Source organism: Euprymna scolopes, chromosome 4 (genome assembly GCF_053919585.1).
Source record: "Euprymna scolopes isolate OS-2025 chromosome 4, ASM5391958v1, whole genome shotgun sequence".
NCBI classification, from domain to species: Eukaryota; Metazoa; Mollusca; class Cephalopoda; order Sepiida; family Sepiolidae; genus Euprymna; species Euprymna scolopes.
Genome location: NC_136485.1, coordinates 61,169,521 through 61,184,409, shown reverse-complemented (window position 1 = coordinate 61,184,409; position 14,889 = coordinate 61,169,521). Strand labels below are relative to the sequence as shown.

The 14,889-nt window shown below is 32.9% G+C and overlaps 1 protein-coding gene across 2 annotated transcripts in view; it reads left to right on the top strand.

The window, feature by feature from the left end:
• Window positions 1-14,889, top strand: part of LOC145267797 (death-associated protein kinase 1-like) — a 653,913-nt gene that overhangs the window by 413,075 nt on the left and 225,949 nt on the right. The window contains exon 1 of one of the 2 annotated variants that reach the window (XM_080123327.1): window positions 12,335-12,463. The exons of the other annotated variant lie outside the window; for it this stretch is intronic. Coding sequence (XP_079979453.1) covers window positions 12,401-12,463 — 63 coding nt within the window. The 5' untranslated portion in view covers window positions 12,335-12,400. Of the gene's footprint in view, window positions 1-12,334; window positions 12,464-14,889 lie in introns of those variants that run through there. 2 annotated transcript variants of the gene reach the window in all.

Here is a 14,889-nt window from a genome sequence, read left to right as displayed (position 1 = left end):
ACACGTGATCTCTATATGAGATACATAAATATTCGAATAAAGTTCTCCTTTACAAAAAAAATATTGAGTTAGTAAATAAATTAAGAACATTACTTTTTCCTCTCTTCAATTGACCATTTAAATATATTATAGCATATCTTTCTTGTGGTGTTTTAATGAGATGATAATTATTTTCATAATCAAACATGGAAGTCGCAGATCTAAAATCTTAGATTGGAGTTTTGCCCTCGTTTGAGCTGCTCAGTAGGATTGATTATATGCTTCACTTGCAAGTCGCAGGTTTCAAATCCTGAACTTAGGTATGTTCTATTGATAAGCCCGAAGGAGGGTGAAACTCAGGTCTAGGATTTCCAGCTTGTGACTTTTGTAGTTTTTATGGGCTGTGGTGTTGTCTGATTGCGGAAATATATATACATACTAACGGAATAGTCAGAATTTTTTTAGAATATTTTTATTTTATTTGAAAAACATGAAGAATGATATTGGAAACTAAAACATATTCTCTTTTATTTTGTAAATAAGTAAATGAGAGTTTGTAATTTATCACGCTTATATTTCAATTAAAACTAGTCATTGTTATTTGAATAATAATACACCATATTCTTTTGATCTTCCACTCTAGGGGCGCCGACTTTTCAATCCATCTTTCTAACCCTAGTGTCACATTTGTCGAGGTGGGAGAGAATAAATATATATAAACACTAGCAAAAGTACCCGTCGTTGACTGGGTTCAAAAACAGCCTACATAAAATGGACTCTGATATATGAAAGTATGATAGGTAATGAAAAGGAAGCGTTGTAAAGAGATAGCTTCGAATTTGGGGGTATCAAAACCAAAGCAAAATATGATGAAAGTAAAAAATAAAATAGATAAACCCTATAATTTATTATATCATAACTGTTCACACTGAAACACTTATCACAATATTTTGTGGATCTATATTAAAAAACCTTGTTAAACTTTGTGACATATTTCCATTCTATGGAGGTCAGGCGCAAACGAACACCCCATAATTTTATTATACCATATTTCTTCAAACTGAAACATAATTATCAAAGTATACTTATGCAGATAGATATGAAAAGTCTTTATTAAAGTTTGTGCCTATTTCCATTCTATGGAGGCCAGGCGCGAACGCAGACCCCACAATTTTATTATACCATCCCTATTTAAGTTAAAACATACTTATCAAAGTATTCTTATGTACATCTATATCAAAAACACTTGTAAACGTTTTTATTTTTTATTTCCATACTTTGTGGACCAGGCGCGTATGCAGACCCCACAATTTTAATGAATCATCATTATGCCAGATCAAACATACTCATTCCTGTGTCTTGATACATCTTCTATCATTATATGTGATCAGTTTTCTATAATAGTCAACCATAAAGGAGCTTATTCGTGACCAGACACACACACAGACGTTCAGCTGTATATTATAGATGTATAAATAGTTGAGAGCAACAATTCAAACACCATCTGTTTGTAGGCCTAATTTGTGTAAATATTTTTTAAACATTCTATATGTAATAATTGTTTTGTTATTTATTTGTAACTTTATTTTTGCTAGTTACCTTTATTTATTTATATATATATATATATATATATATATATATATATATATATATATATATATAAAAAATAGATTTGGTGACATTAATGCTGCAATAATTTAATTAAAAGAAGAAAAAACAGCATATTTTAACAAAAGCTTTAAAATACAATGTTCCTTAATTTTCAAGGGAGATAATTCCAATGGAAAAGTAATTTAAAAAAAAATACTTAGAGATATGTTAGTCACCACTAGATGACTGATCTTTTTCCTTGTATTGTATAGTTTGAATTTTAATATTTTAATTATTAAGCTTGAAGCCACTTTGTATGTGATCTCAAAGAAATATATATATATATATATAATCAATAACACTTAAATTACATTCTTTTTTGAGCCACCACTGTATTTGATCAATCTCTAATTGACTTTCACAAGCCAAAACCTGTATTTTGTAGTTAAAGTTCATTATTTGAAATTCTTAGTAAATGCTAACATTTTTTTTATATATTTTAATTTTTTTTTTTTTTTTACAATTATTTTTATAGAAATATTGAAATGATTTGGAAATTGCATTATCTTTGAAATTAATTTGAAATCGTTATGTTGCTCTGCATATTCTCATTCATTATTTCCTTGTTTTTATTCTAAATGTTAAATAATCTACTCGGTTAATCTGATTGTAAATGACTTGTTCTTATCTGGCGCCCCCTCCCCAGAAGTGTTTTTGCTTTCATTTTTGTTTTGCTATTTTTTTTAATTTAATTTTTTTTCTTACCAATTTTATTTTTTCTTACCAATTTTATTTTTTTTAACAACTTTTTTTTTTTTTAATAAGATTTTGAAACTTAAATTTATTAAGATATCGTTTGTCATGAATTATTTAGAATAAATTGTTATAACACTATAACCGATTTTAAGATAATTTTAATCTCTATAAAACTATTAGGTATAAATAACTTGACATTTTAATGGGTGAGTATTTGCTAAAGCATTCACAGCAAGAACTTCTTGCCACCACTACAAAGAACTTTCCTTTCTTTTTCTATGTACCTAAAACCAAGCAAATTTAGTTTCTTTCCGAGAATTTTACTTCCATAAAACTTATTCCCATAGAACTGCTTCTCTGCGGACTGCAACATGGTCCTCTTCAAGTCCAATGGCAATAAATACATATTAAGTAAATCGAATTTTGTCCATTCCATTCATTGCTTTCAATCCTTTCATGGCATTATTCATCATCCAACTGACAATCTTATTAACATTTATACTTGAGTAGCTTTTGGCCTTGGTAAGTGGTGATTCTTTAGTACTTAAAAAAACAAAAAAAGTTAGTTTACAGTTTCTTTCTGTTCTTTTTCGGTCAAAGTTTTCTAATCTTTATTAAAATATTAACTTGCTGTAAAAAAAAAAAAAAAGGGGGGTTGCAATGTGAATGAACTTTTGGTTTGGTTTTGCTGCATGCAGTTTGGCTTTTCTATTTTGGTTTTTGCAAAGATCTTGTATGATATGAGGGTTTTTTTATTTGTTTATTTTATTGCTGTTATTAGCATGTAAATTTTTACAACGTCCACTGGAATCAAACAGTGTTAATTTAGAAGAGGTGTGGTTGGGGATTTTACAATTCTTGCTTCACAATTACACATGTAGCTATCCTTACAGAGAGTATCTATTATCTTTCAAGACTGAATAGATGCTATGATCTTATGGTGTTGGATAAGACAATGAGCCACCTATTATTATGGGAGTTTATCTTTATATATATATATATATACAGTGATGATCATATTTATTGGCACGGTAAAATAAAAGTTAAATTTTGTCTAATAAATTCTAAAAAAGGGATTAAATTAAAGAAAATAACAAAGTATATTATGTATTTTTAACTGGCCTTTCCGATGCAGCAATCGGATTTTAGAAAAAATAAATAACAAAGGAACAACAAACATAATTGCAAAAAACCCTTGTTCAAAATTATTGGCACGATTTATTTAATAATCAATTGTATAGCCTTTGGCCTTGATTACCTTCCTCAGTCGCTTTTCATAGTTTACAACCAAGTTGTTGCACTCTTCAGTAGTAATTTTAGCCCACTCTTCCTGACAATAATCCTCCAATTGAATAAGATTCTTAGGCTTCCTTTGCATTACCCTCAATTTTAATGTTCTCCATAAATTTTCAATTGGATTAAGGTCTGGGCTTTGTGATGGCCACTCCAAAACATTAATATGATTGTCCTCAAGCCATTTCTTAGTCAGTTTAGCCGAATGCTTTGGGTCATTATCTTGCATGAACCACCAACGACGACCAAGTGAGAGCTCTTTAGCAGAGTCTTTCAGGTTTTCATCCAATATTTTAACATAATCTTCCTTTTTTATGCTACCTGTGACCTTAACAAGTCGCCCTGGTCCAGAGGCAGCAAAGGATCCCCAAAACATCAAACTGCCTCCACCGTGCTTCACTGTGGGTATGGTGTTCTTAGGCAGGAAAGCTTCGCCAGATTTTCTGTAAATATAAGACACTTTATTATGGCCAAATAACTCTATTTTCGTTTCGTCAGTCCATAGAACACGTTTCCAGAATGCAACATCTTTATCAATATGACGTTTTGCAAAGGCTAGCCTTGCTTTCAGGTGCATAGGCTTCAATAAGGGAGTCTTTCTCGGACGACATGCTTTTAAACCAGCTCTCTTCAAAACTCTACCAACTGTATGTCGGGATACATTCACTCCAGAGGTGCTCTGTTCATCAACAATCTCCCCAACAGAGATCCTTGGGTTTTGTTTTACTTGTCGAACAATTTTCCGTTCATCTCTTGGGGAAAGAATCCTTTTTCTCCCTCTACCCTCTAAACTCATAACGTGGCCTTGCGATTTGAACTTGTTTATTATGGCTCTAACAGTGGATTTGGGAAGGTTTAGCTTCTTTGAAATCTTATCATAGCCCTCCCCATTGGTATGGCATGCTACAACAAGCTTCCTGACGTCTTCGCTGTGTTCCTTAGTTTTAACCATGGCGATTGAAAATTATAATTTAGTCACTTATAATAGTTTAAATAAATCGCTATCTAAAAATTATCTGAAAAAAATTATTCACTGAATTAGCGTTAAACAAGCATAATATGGCTATAAAAAAGTTCAGAAAGCACGTAAACCGGAAATTGATTGATATTATACTGATACTAAAAGAAAAACAAAGCCGTGCCAATAATTTTGAACAAGGGTTTTTTGCAATTATGTTTGTTGTTCCTTTGTTATTTATTTTTTCTAAAATCCGATTGCTGCATCGGAAAGGCCAGTTAAAAATACATAATATACTTTATTTTCTTTAATTTAATCCCTTTTTTAGAATTTATTAGACAAAATTTAACTTTTATTTTACCGTGCCAATAAATATGATCATCACTGTATATATATATATATATAATCACTAGCAGGAAGACCTGACATTGCCTGGGATTGAATGATGATAAATGAATGTTTTACACTCCCATGTTTTTATTGTCATTAAAATCGGTGAAATGGTCTATTTTTCAATCAAATTGATTGGCTGCTCTAGTTGGGGACCCATTGTGGTTGCACTGGGAGGAAGCTTTACATGCCTCCCTGCAGTGGCTTAGTTAACAATACATTGTAGTCTACATTGTACTGTAGAGAATCTGTTGATTTTAGAAAATTATTTTTATGTATATAATGCCTTGAATTTAAGTTTAAAATGAAAACTCAAGTATCAAGCATCAATTGTGCTTAAAACACATTTCGAACATGCCCCTGTCATTTCAAAGAACCTATTATTGATTTTTATGTCTGGCTTTTCAGCTTGTGTGATAATAAAACTTCTCAAATGCACTTGTGATGTTAGGCTGTGTAAGGTGTTAACTTTGGTCAAAATCGCCTATTCCTTCTTTCATTGGATTATTACGATTATCGATATTTATCAAAGGCATTTCAACATTCTTAAGAACACTGCCAGACAAAGTACCTTTGTGTGAAATTTCATAAAAATCGGCCCAGCATTTTTGGAGTCCATAGGGAATGAACTAGCACACATAGTTGCTTTTAGATAATAGTAGAGATAATCATTGATACATCAGTTCCAATTAGATCAATAAAGTTGAGCAATGTTGAACCAGGTCAGTGCTAAATGGATGACCAATTGGGAATACCAGGTACTCTGTGTTCCATGTTTATATCAGCATTGTTTCCAGTCATCCTGGACTTCTTGCCACTGAAATCAAGTAGTGTTGATTCAGGTTGGGTGTGCTTAGTGATTGTGCAACCTTTGCTTCACAATCACGTGCACACAGCTACCCTTATAGAGGATATCCATTCTCTCAAGACTGAACAGAAGCCATGGTAGTCTTCTGATTTGGGTAGGAGTTTTTCTCGTTGGAGAAGAACTGCAACATGTCTAGCTTCAGTGAGTTTCAACTTGATCAGCTTCTTTGTGTGCTTCAATTGCTTTTCTAGCATTGTGTCTAACTTTAATGGTTCCTTCCTCATCCTGTATGAGCCATGCAGGATGTCCTTATACAACATTAGCCAATTGAGCGTTCCATCTACAGCTTTCTCTCTTGCAATGGTATGCATTCACTTGTTGGATTCGTTGTCAATGATCTTCTCAACTTCACCAATGAACTCTAACCTTCCGATGGTACCCGATCGTTGATCATGCATTTGACTCTCTGTAGTCACTTTGTAGTCGAATCTTTTTCGACTTTTTCGACGATCCTCCAGCTGATGATTTTTGTTGTGGTTGTTGCAAACTATTCATTTTTAATGAATTCGATGATTCTATTAACATTCATTTCCCTGATATTTTTGTAGTTAGAATTCTGTTTAGACATCGACTACTTATGGAAGGCACCACATGAAGGTTGCCAACATCCGTAAGTGAAAGTTTCTGTGGAACAAACTGGATTCTAACTTTGCACATCCAGGTTGTCAGTTCGTGTCATTTACCACTCAGCTACCATCACCTCCCTGGTGTTGTTGAGCAGATAATTCTATTGTTAGTTTCGCCAATATCTTTCTAGTTAGAATTCTTTCTAGAATGACAGCGGGTACTTACGGGAGCAACCACATGAAGGTTCCTGACATTTTTAAGTGGAAATGTTTCTGTGGGAACAAACCGCATTCGAACTTGAAAAACCCAGGCTACCACTCTGTGTCATTAACAACTTAGCTGCTGAAAAGGAACTTGGAAAGTATCCTTTTCAATGTGAATTCTCTTTCTAAAATAGGGAGGCTCAAAATTGTCAATCAATTGTTTTTGCAAAAAATGAATGAAAACTAGTCAATTTTCATCAAGACAACAAAAGTAAAAAAAAATAAAAAATAAAAAAAAAATAATAATAAAATTTAAGTTAAAAATTACAAATAAATATCGCCCGCATTCTCTTTATATACGTTTCTGTTTTTGCTTTCTTTTTCTTTTATTTTATGGTTCTTGGATATTTTTCTGCAATGTCAGCGGCGAAGATGCTGTTTTACATTCCACTCTAGGCAGACAACCGGCAAAGTGGACTTTTTTTTTGTTATCGACAGCAGATTGGGATTGAACTCTGAATGCTCAGGCTAATACTGTTAATGTTTCTTCGAACAGTTCAACTAACTTTGAACCTAGGAATAATTTACTATAAATGGATGTGGGTCGAAAAAAAAAACGAGGGTAGGAAATAACTTTGAAAACTGGTGAAATGATTTTAATCTCTTAAATGTAAAATTTAGTATCTTTGTTTCATTTTAATTCCATTGAAAATGTTTATCTTGTAACCAAATATTTGTTTTTATATAAAGATTATAGCTTAAATAAGATTCTTTCATTTCAGCTGAAAGTTGTAAGTTGGGGGTAAAAAACAACTCTTATATGTATAGATAGATATATATGCACATGTACAGCTCCCCATTAAGATGTCTCCTATAAATCTGTTTTTTTAATCACAGTATCTCCTTCAAATCTCAGCAGCAATATGTCATGTTTAGGGTAAATGATAGTTTATATATGGGGATAAAGTACACGATATATTAAACAATTAAGTTATGAGACAGAATGTATGAAAGATAAAAGCGAAAAGCGATTAAACAAGAGAAGAACAAAAGTTTTTTTTTTTTTCTTCCTGTGTTTGTTTTTTTCCATGTGTCATTCATATATATATATATATATATATATATATATATATATATTCAGTGTAAAATCTCTGGAATGCGGAGGCCATTTCCTGGACTAACACTTGATCTCTATATGTGATACATAGATATTTGAGTGTTCCATTAAAGTTTTCCTTTATCGTTTAAATTTTGCGTTGGGGAAGAACATTAATTTTTTCTCACGAAGTAACTATGTTATATATGGCATAATCACATTGATACACCGGTTCTCGCTGGATCACCGAAGTTAAGCAACATTAACCCTGGTCACTACTGGATGGGTGACCATTTAGGACTTCCAGGTACTGTATGTGCTCTCCACTTGGCACTGTTTCCAGTCATCCTGAACTTCTCCTTGCCACTGGACTCAAACGTTGCTGATTCAGAAGATGTGTGGTTGGGATTACGCAGCCCTTGCCTCACAATCACATGCGCAGCTGCCCCTACAGAGATTATCCTTTGTCTTTCGAGACTGAACAGAGGCATAGAATATATATTCTAGTCTGGTGGAGTACCCAACTGAGTACTTTTACTTGAACATCACTTGGATAACCCGACATCCTTCCTCATATGAGTCGGTGTATAGTCGTGTCGAGAGGATCTTATTTAGTCACGATTTTCTCCTAGGATGAAGTACTCTCATGCCAGGTTGTCCTGCCAAACTCTAGTACAGAGAGACTAAAAACCCTCAAGGATAGTGTCTAGTAGGTAATTTAAACAAAAGAAATACTGGCGGCCAACACACAAGATATCTTATCAGTTGGTTCAAGCTGATGATGGTGTATCCTATTGAATGTCAAACATTCACCTGTTATCTTGTATATTCCAACCGAGATATCTTTTTAAGATTCTGACTGTCCACTTAAATTTTTTCAATTCTTTTCCATGAGTCCAGTTGCTTCTATATGTGTATGCGTGCATAGCCAAATGTCAATATAGATGTTTGTGTGTGTACTCCCTTCAGTCTCAAAAGACAAAGGATACCTCCTGTAGGGGCAGCTGTGCGTGTGATTGTGTGGCAAGGGCTGTGCAACCTTCAACCACACCTCTCCTGAATTGGCACTGCTTGAGTCCAATGGCAAGGAGAAGTCCAGGAGACGAGAAACAATGCCGAAATAAGCAGAGAGCACATACAGCACCTGGAAGTCCCAAATAGTCACCCATTTGGTATTGGCCAGGCTCGTTGTTTCTTAACTCTGGTGATCGGACAGGAACCGGTGTGTCAAACGTGATTATGCTGTGTGTGTGTGTGTGTGTGTGTGTGTGTGTGTGTGTGTGTGTGTATATATATATATTTTTTTTTAATTTTTTTTTTTTTTTTTTTGAAATTTAAAATCTTATAATGGAGATAATACTAACATTTATAGGATAATCCTATCCAGATGAAAATGCTCAATATTCGAGATAGAGCATGAGTATATGAAAGGAATTAAAATATTTGCAAATCTTGATTTACAACACTTATTATTTGAACTAGGGATACAGGATAAGGATAATTATTTCTTTATTCCATGGAGTTTCAAAAATTGTTTTTTTTTTTCTTTCAGAAGAGAAACAGTTAGCAAAAGAACTTTTATATTGACCTACTATAATTTTGCTGGCTTTAATGTCATAAGGTAAAAAATATCTAGCAAATTTCCTTCCATGTCTGTCAATCGAAATGATATTAAAGCCAATCTTAGCTTTTCACCTTTTAACTTTAAATTAAATTCATTAAAATTTCTACAAACTATAATTTTCTACACTACAAGATTTTTCCAATGACAATCTCATGATAATCCCTTAAGAACTATAGATCTATACGATCTGAATATTCCAAGTTTCATGGATGTATATGCTATCAGAGGATTCACTGATTTTACCAAATTTCAACCGACTTCACTGGTTGGATCTTGTTACTGTCTAAATACATCTTCATAGGTGGACTTCGATGTGAATATCCTTTTTTTGAAACTGTATATATATATTAGTGGCCTGGCAAGGCCACAGGAGAGACAACAGAAGCAGCAAAACTGAAGCTGTCTGCCAGGACACTATATATACAAATGTAGGCAAATTTGGGCATATTTTATTGGTTTGAAAATATAGGTTCTTTTTTATCAATTGTCATAAAATTTTAATCATTGAATATACATCTTCAAAAAGCTACAAATTTTCATGTAGTTTCGTCTAATAGAACCAAAGGTATGAGCATTTAAAGACTCGTTGGAAAGCTAATGACCTGAATTGTTTAGTGGGCTATGTGACATTTGTGCTTAAGGTTGCACATTAAGGGGATCATTCATCATCTAGAGACTATTTTTGGCACTTTTTTACAGCCATAAAGTGTTTCAATCATAGTCATTTGTTTTCCTAGTTTTGCATATGAATGACAAAATATCTGATATTTCCCTAAAACCTCTGGCCTTGATGGAGGGGAAACTAAAACTTGTTACTATAGTTTCAAATGTTCTGAAATAATAGCAAGGGGAGACTTGATTCCAAATAATTCTCATATGTTATATCTCCCCTCTTTGGTTTTCATACATAAAGTAAATTTCACAGTGTATAAGGCTTATTTGATACTGAAGATATTCATAATAGTACCTTCTTTCCAAAAGAGAGAAGATATAGCATGAGTAATATTTGGAATCAAGTCTCCCCTTGTTGTTATTTCCAAATCATTTGAAACCATAGCTGCAAGTTTTAATCTCCCCTCCATCAAGGCCAGAGGTTTTGGATATATATATATATATATATATATATATATATATATATCTAATCTTTTAGAATATTATTTTCAAACTTTGAAGTTTCTAATTTTTATGGTAATCAACAAAAGTATAACTAGTTTATATAATAGTTCTTTTGCTAACTGTTTTTCCTTTGAAAAAAAAAACAAAACAACAAAAGCTAAGTTTTGAAATAATTCTGTCATGTGTCCCTTATGTGAATAATAAATGTTGTAAATCATAGTTTGCAAAAATTTTAACTCTTTTCATATACACACATATATATATATATATAGAGAGAGAGAGAACTAAGAGAAATTAGAGAAATTCTTTAAAAGAAGACTTATTGAGATCAAAGTTTTACAATTGAGGTGGAGCTTATGTACAGAAAAACAAAGAAAAACCAACAATATAAAGAGATATAATAATGTATAGAAATTTATCGTTCGTTCAATAGGGAGATTACATCAATTAGTTATGTAATCTCCCCCTTGAATGAATTTATATGCATTAGTATACATTTTATATTGTTTTTTTTTTAATATTTTTTAGTATATATTTTATATTATTTTTTTTATATAATATATTGAATAATTATTCATTTTTACCTACAGACACTAGTATTTCATGCTTACGCAATTATCAGCGTAGAATAACAATTCCTGCTTGTCATGAGACTCGAACCCAGCCACAAGACTACTTTTACTCCATTTGCTGAGCCTCTACCTCAAGGCTACCAAACAATTGCTCCGGGAATGAAGGGAATTACAGAATATGGATCAAGTAAAGATTAGATACCCCGTAGCAGACGACGAAAACTAGCGCACATTTCAAGTGACACCGGTTGTTCGACCTTGACATTGCCGGAAACACGTCAAGTAGCAGACATAGTGAAATGTTCGTGAGCAACAGGTTTTTTAAAAAAATATATTTACAAAACTTTTTTAGATTTAAAAGAAAAAAATATATATTTACAAAACATGTTTTTTAATATTAAATATTTACAAAAGTTATAAGAATTAAAAAAAAAAAAAAAAAAAAAAAAAAAAAACTTTTTTCTATTTACACAAAACTTTTTAGTGTAAGTAACAAAACCAACGTAAATTTAACCAAGTAACGCCAATGTCAAGGTCAAACAACCGGTGTCACTTGAAATGTGCGCTAGTCTTCGTCGTCTGCTACAGGGTATCTAATCTTTACTTGATCCAAATATTAAACGCCGAATTCGGGCGAATACAATGAGTCTAGAGAGTTCGCACGAGCGGAAGTCGTGAACATTGCATAGATGCTAGTTATAATTCCGCAGACAGTATTCTTAAAGGGGCTTGATAAAATATATAAAATTATATATCTAAAAAATCCTTATTTTTCTTATTTACTTTGCCTCCCCACGAGGGCAGAGTTAGACACGAAGGTCGTTTTTTTTTTTTTTAATGTAGAGAAAGGAACAAAAATTAAAAATTGTCTCAGTCGTGAAGGATTTCTCCCCCCCCACTGAAAACAAAAAATCGAAGTGTAGTATCAGAACAGATACTACACTTTGATCTTAAAAACTTTTAGAATGTACAATATTTTAAAAGTTCTCTTTCAGAAGGAATTATTTATTTATTTATTTAATGTGAAAGTTAGTATTAAATAAGGGAAGATGTGAACGGAATGGGGAGAACGTTTATTGATCCAATACTGAAAACAATTCCTGTATTGGTAGAACAAGTCTTTGCCAAATAGTGGTGGGGTGGGGGTGGGAACAGATATTTGAGTAAGAAGACAAGAAGAAGGCAGAAGCTTTTTCTATTCAGCATCGATGTATGTATGTGTGTAGGGAGAAGGGGGTTTAGCTTGTGAAATTATTGCGAAGAAATATCGAAATATGTTGACCTCGCCCCCCCCCCCCGTCTCTCTCTCGATATTTTTATTTTGCAACTCTGCATATTCTATTGCTCCTCCTTCGTATCTCTGCATCGAACTCAAAACAGGATGGATTATGATTTTTGAAGATTCTCACTCTAACAGTAGACCCACCTCAACATGTCCAGCGATATCAATAGTAGGTTTTTCTTTGCTATTTTGGCTGATTTGTATTTTTCTGCATTTTCTTTTACACGCCAAGTATCTGCTGTGTGTGTGTGTGTGTGTGTGTGTGTGTGTGTGTGTAAATAAATTTGACGTATCTTAATATTTTACTGCAGTTTCGTGGTATTACCAATCATCAAACATGTACCTGACTGATCTATAACTTCTATCAGATTTTAGAGACCAGTCAGGTACAAGTTTGACTATCGGTTATTGCTCTGAAGCAACATCAAAGCTGTGTACAATTTTCATACACACATACACACACAGAATTAAAAAATTTAATGGTTTAAAAAGCCAAACAAGTGCAGATTTTTTTTTTTTAATAAATACATCTATTTATTAAATTCAAATTTTCGATTTATAATAGAATTATCCTCAGGAAATATATATATATATATATATATATACGAGAGAGAGAGAGGGGGGAGAAACTCTAAATGGAGTAGTGAGACCTTTGTCAAAATTACTCTTAAATTTGTTCTGTCGGAATTTGAGACCTACCTATACACGCGCGCGCGCAAACGCACGCGTGAACGATAATATATTACGCATATATTTTTGCTCAGTTATTTACTTCAAAAATGCTCAATACATTAGCAGAGTTTCATAGTAATATAAATATCTAGCTATGGTTACATAGAATCGTTTGTTTCATTTCGCCAAATGAATATGTCAAGCTTATATATATATATATATATATATATATACTATTGCCCCATTATTATTTTTTACATGGATTTTTACCAGTGATTGCTCACTAGCAACAACATGAGTCTAAGTAACAAGTCTTCTCAGATTTCTAGCACTTTCCCACAACAACCGTTTACCATTGATTTTTTTCAGAGACCAGACCAGCTGCTGGTTTTCTATGGGATCTCTTAAACATTCTAATAGTTTCTGTATTTTTACCCGTGGGGGTCTGAATGGTGCTCATTTTTTGTGGCACCAATGAATATTGCTGTTACCTGTTTTTTTTTTTTTTTTTTTTTTTTTTATAGAGAGGGGGGCAGATTGTTATTTCTCTCATCTCTTATGGTATTTTCAATTCCTGAACTATTCTGTGTTTCTAGTTATGTTTCTGCAGTTTTATTCTATTTGAGCTCATCTGATTTATTATTGTTTTTATTTTAATCAAATAGTCTTTTTTTACAAGGAGTAAAGAAATATTTTAATTTAAAAAAAAAGAAAAAAAGGGAGGTATTTAAAATTCAGACTCGCTTTTCTCCTTTGAAAGCAGCCTGTTCGATCTGCCTAGGGTGAATGCCTCTGACATGGTGTGTGTGTGTGTGTATATATATATATATATATATATATATATATATATATATATATATATATATTGAGATTGTTGGACTTCCTTCCTCATCTTGGTTATTATAGTCACAACGTTTCGGTTGTTTTGTCCTCCGGCCTTCATCAGGTGTTTTGTATCAAACTGGGGAACTGTTTGTTAGGAGTCTCGACCCCAACCCTTTATTATTATTACGTGGGGTACCGTGTTCGGACTCCAGCTAGGCTCTGGGACATAGTTGCTGATTCTCTGTTTTGAATGTTACTTTTCACTGCCTTCGTTCAGGATTGAACTCAGCACCTTTGGGTAACTGTAAACTTTGATACAACGTCTAGGACCACCTCGGTCATATGTCACAATAAATGAAAACACCTCATCTCAAAAATACAGACAATTACTATGTATGTATGTATGTACACTTGTGCCCGATATTATTCATACCCCTCGGATCTTTGAGATTTCTATAAGAATATTGCTCAAACCAGAAGGTAGACAATATTAAAGGGATTTCAGACAATAAATCAAGCATAGGCATTTAATTTAAACTCAACAAATAAATAAATTATGCAAGTTTGAAACATTATACAAAGAAAAACAATAATGGCACTAGTTCAAAATTATTCATACCTCTCTTACTAATAGTCAATAGCATGCCCTTTATTCTTAATAACTGCCTGTAACCGTTTTGGATATTTATTAACAAGGTTTTTACAAGCATCAACACTGATTTTTGACCATTCTTCAATGCAGTAGTTCTCCAAATCCCTCAAATTTCTAGGTTTCCGCTTTTTAACCTCAGTTTTCAATATGTGCCAGAGGTTTTCGATAGGGTTCAGGTCGGGACTCTGGCAAGGCCATTCCAAAACATTAATTTGATTATCCTCAAACCATTTCTTGACTATTTTGGCAGTATGTTTTGGATCATTATCCTGTTGAAGGACCCAGTTTGGTCCTAAATGGAGATTCTCCGCATCCTGTCTAATGTTTTTCTGGAGTATCTCCAAATATTGCTCCTTCTTCATGGTTCCATCTATCTTGACCAAACTACCTGGACCACTAGCCGAAAAGGAGCCCCAAAACATTAGGCTACCACCATCATGTTTCAT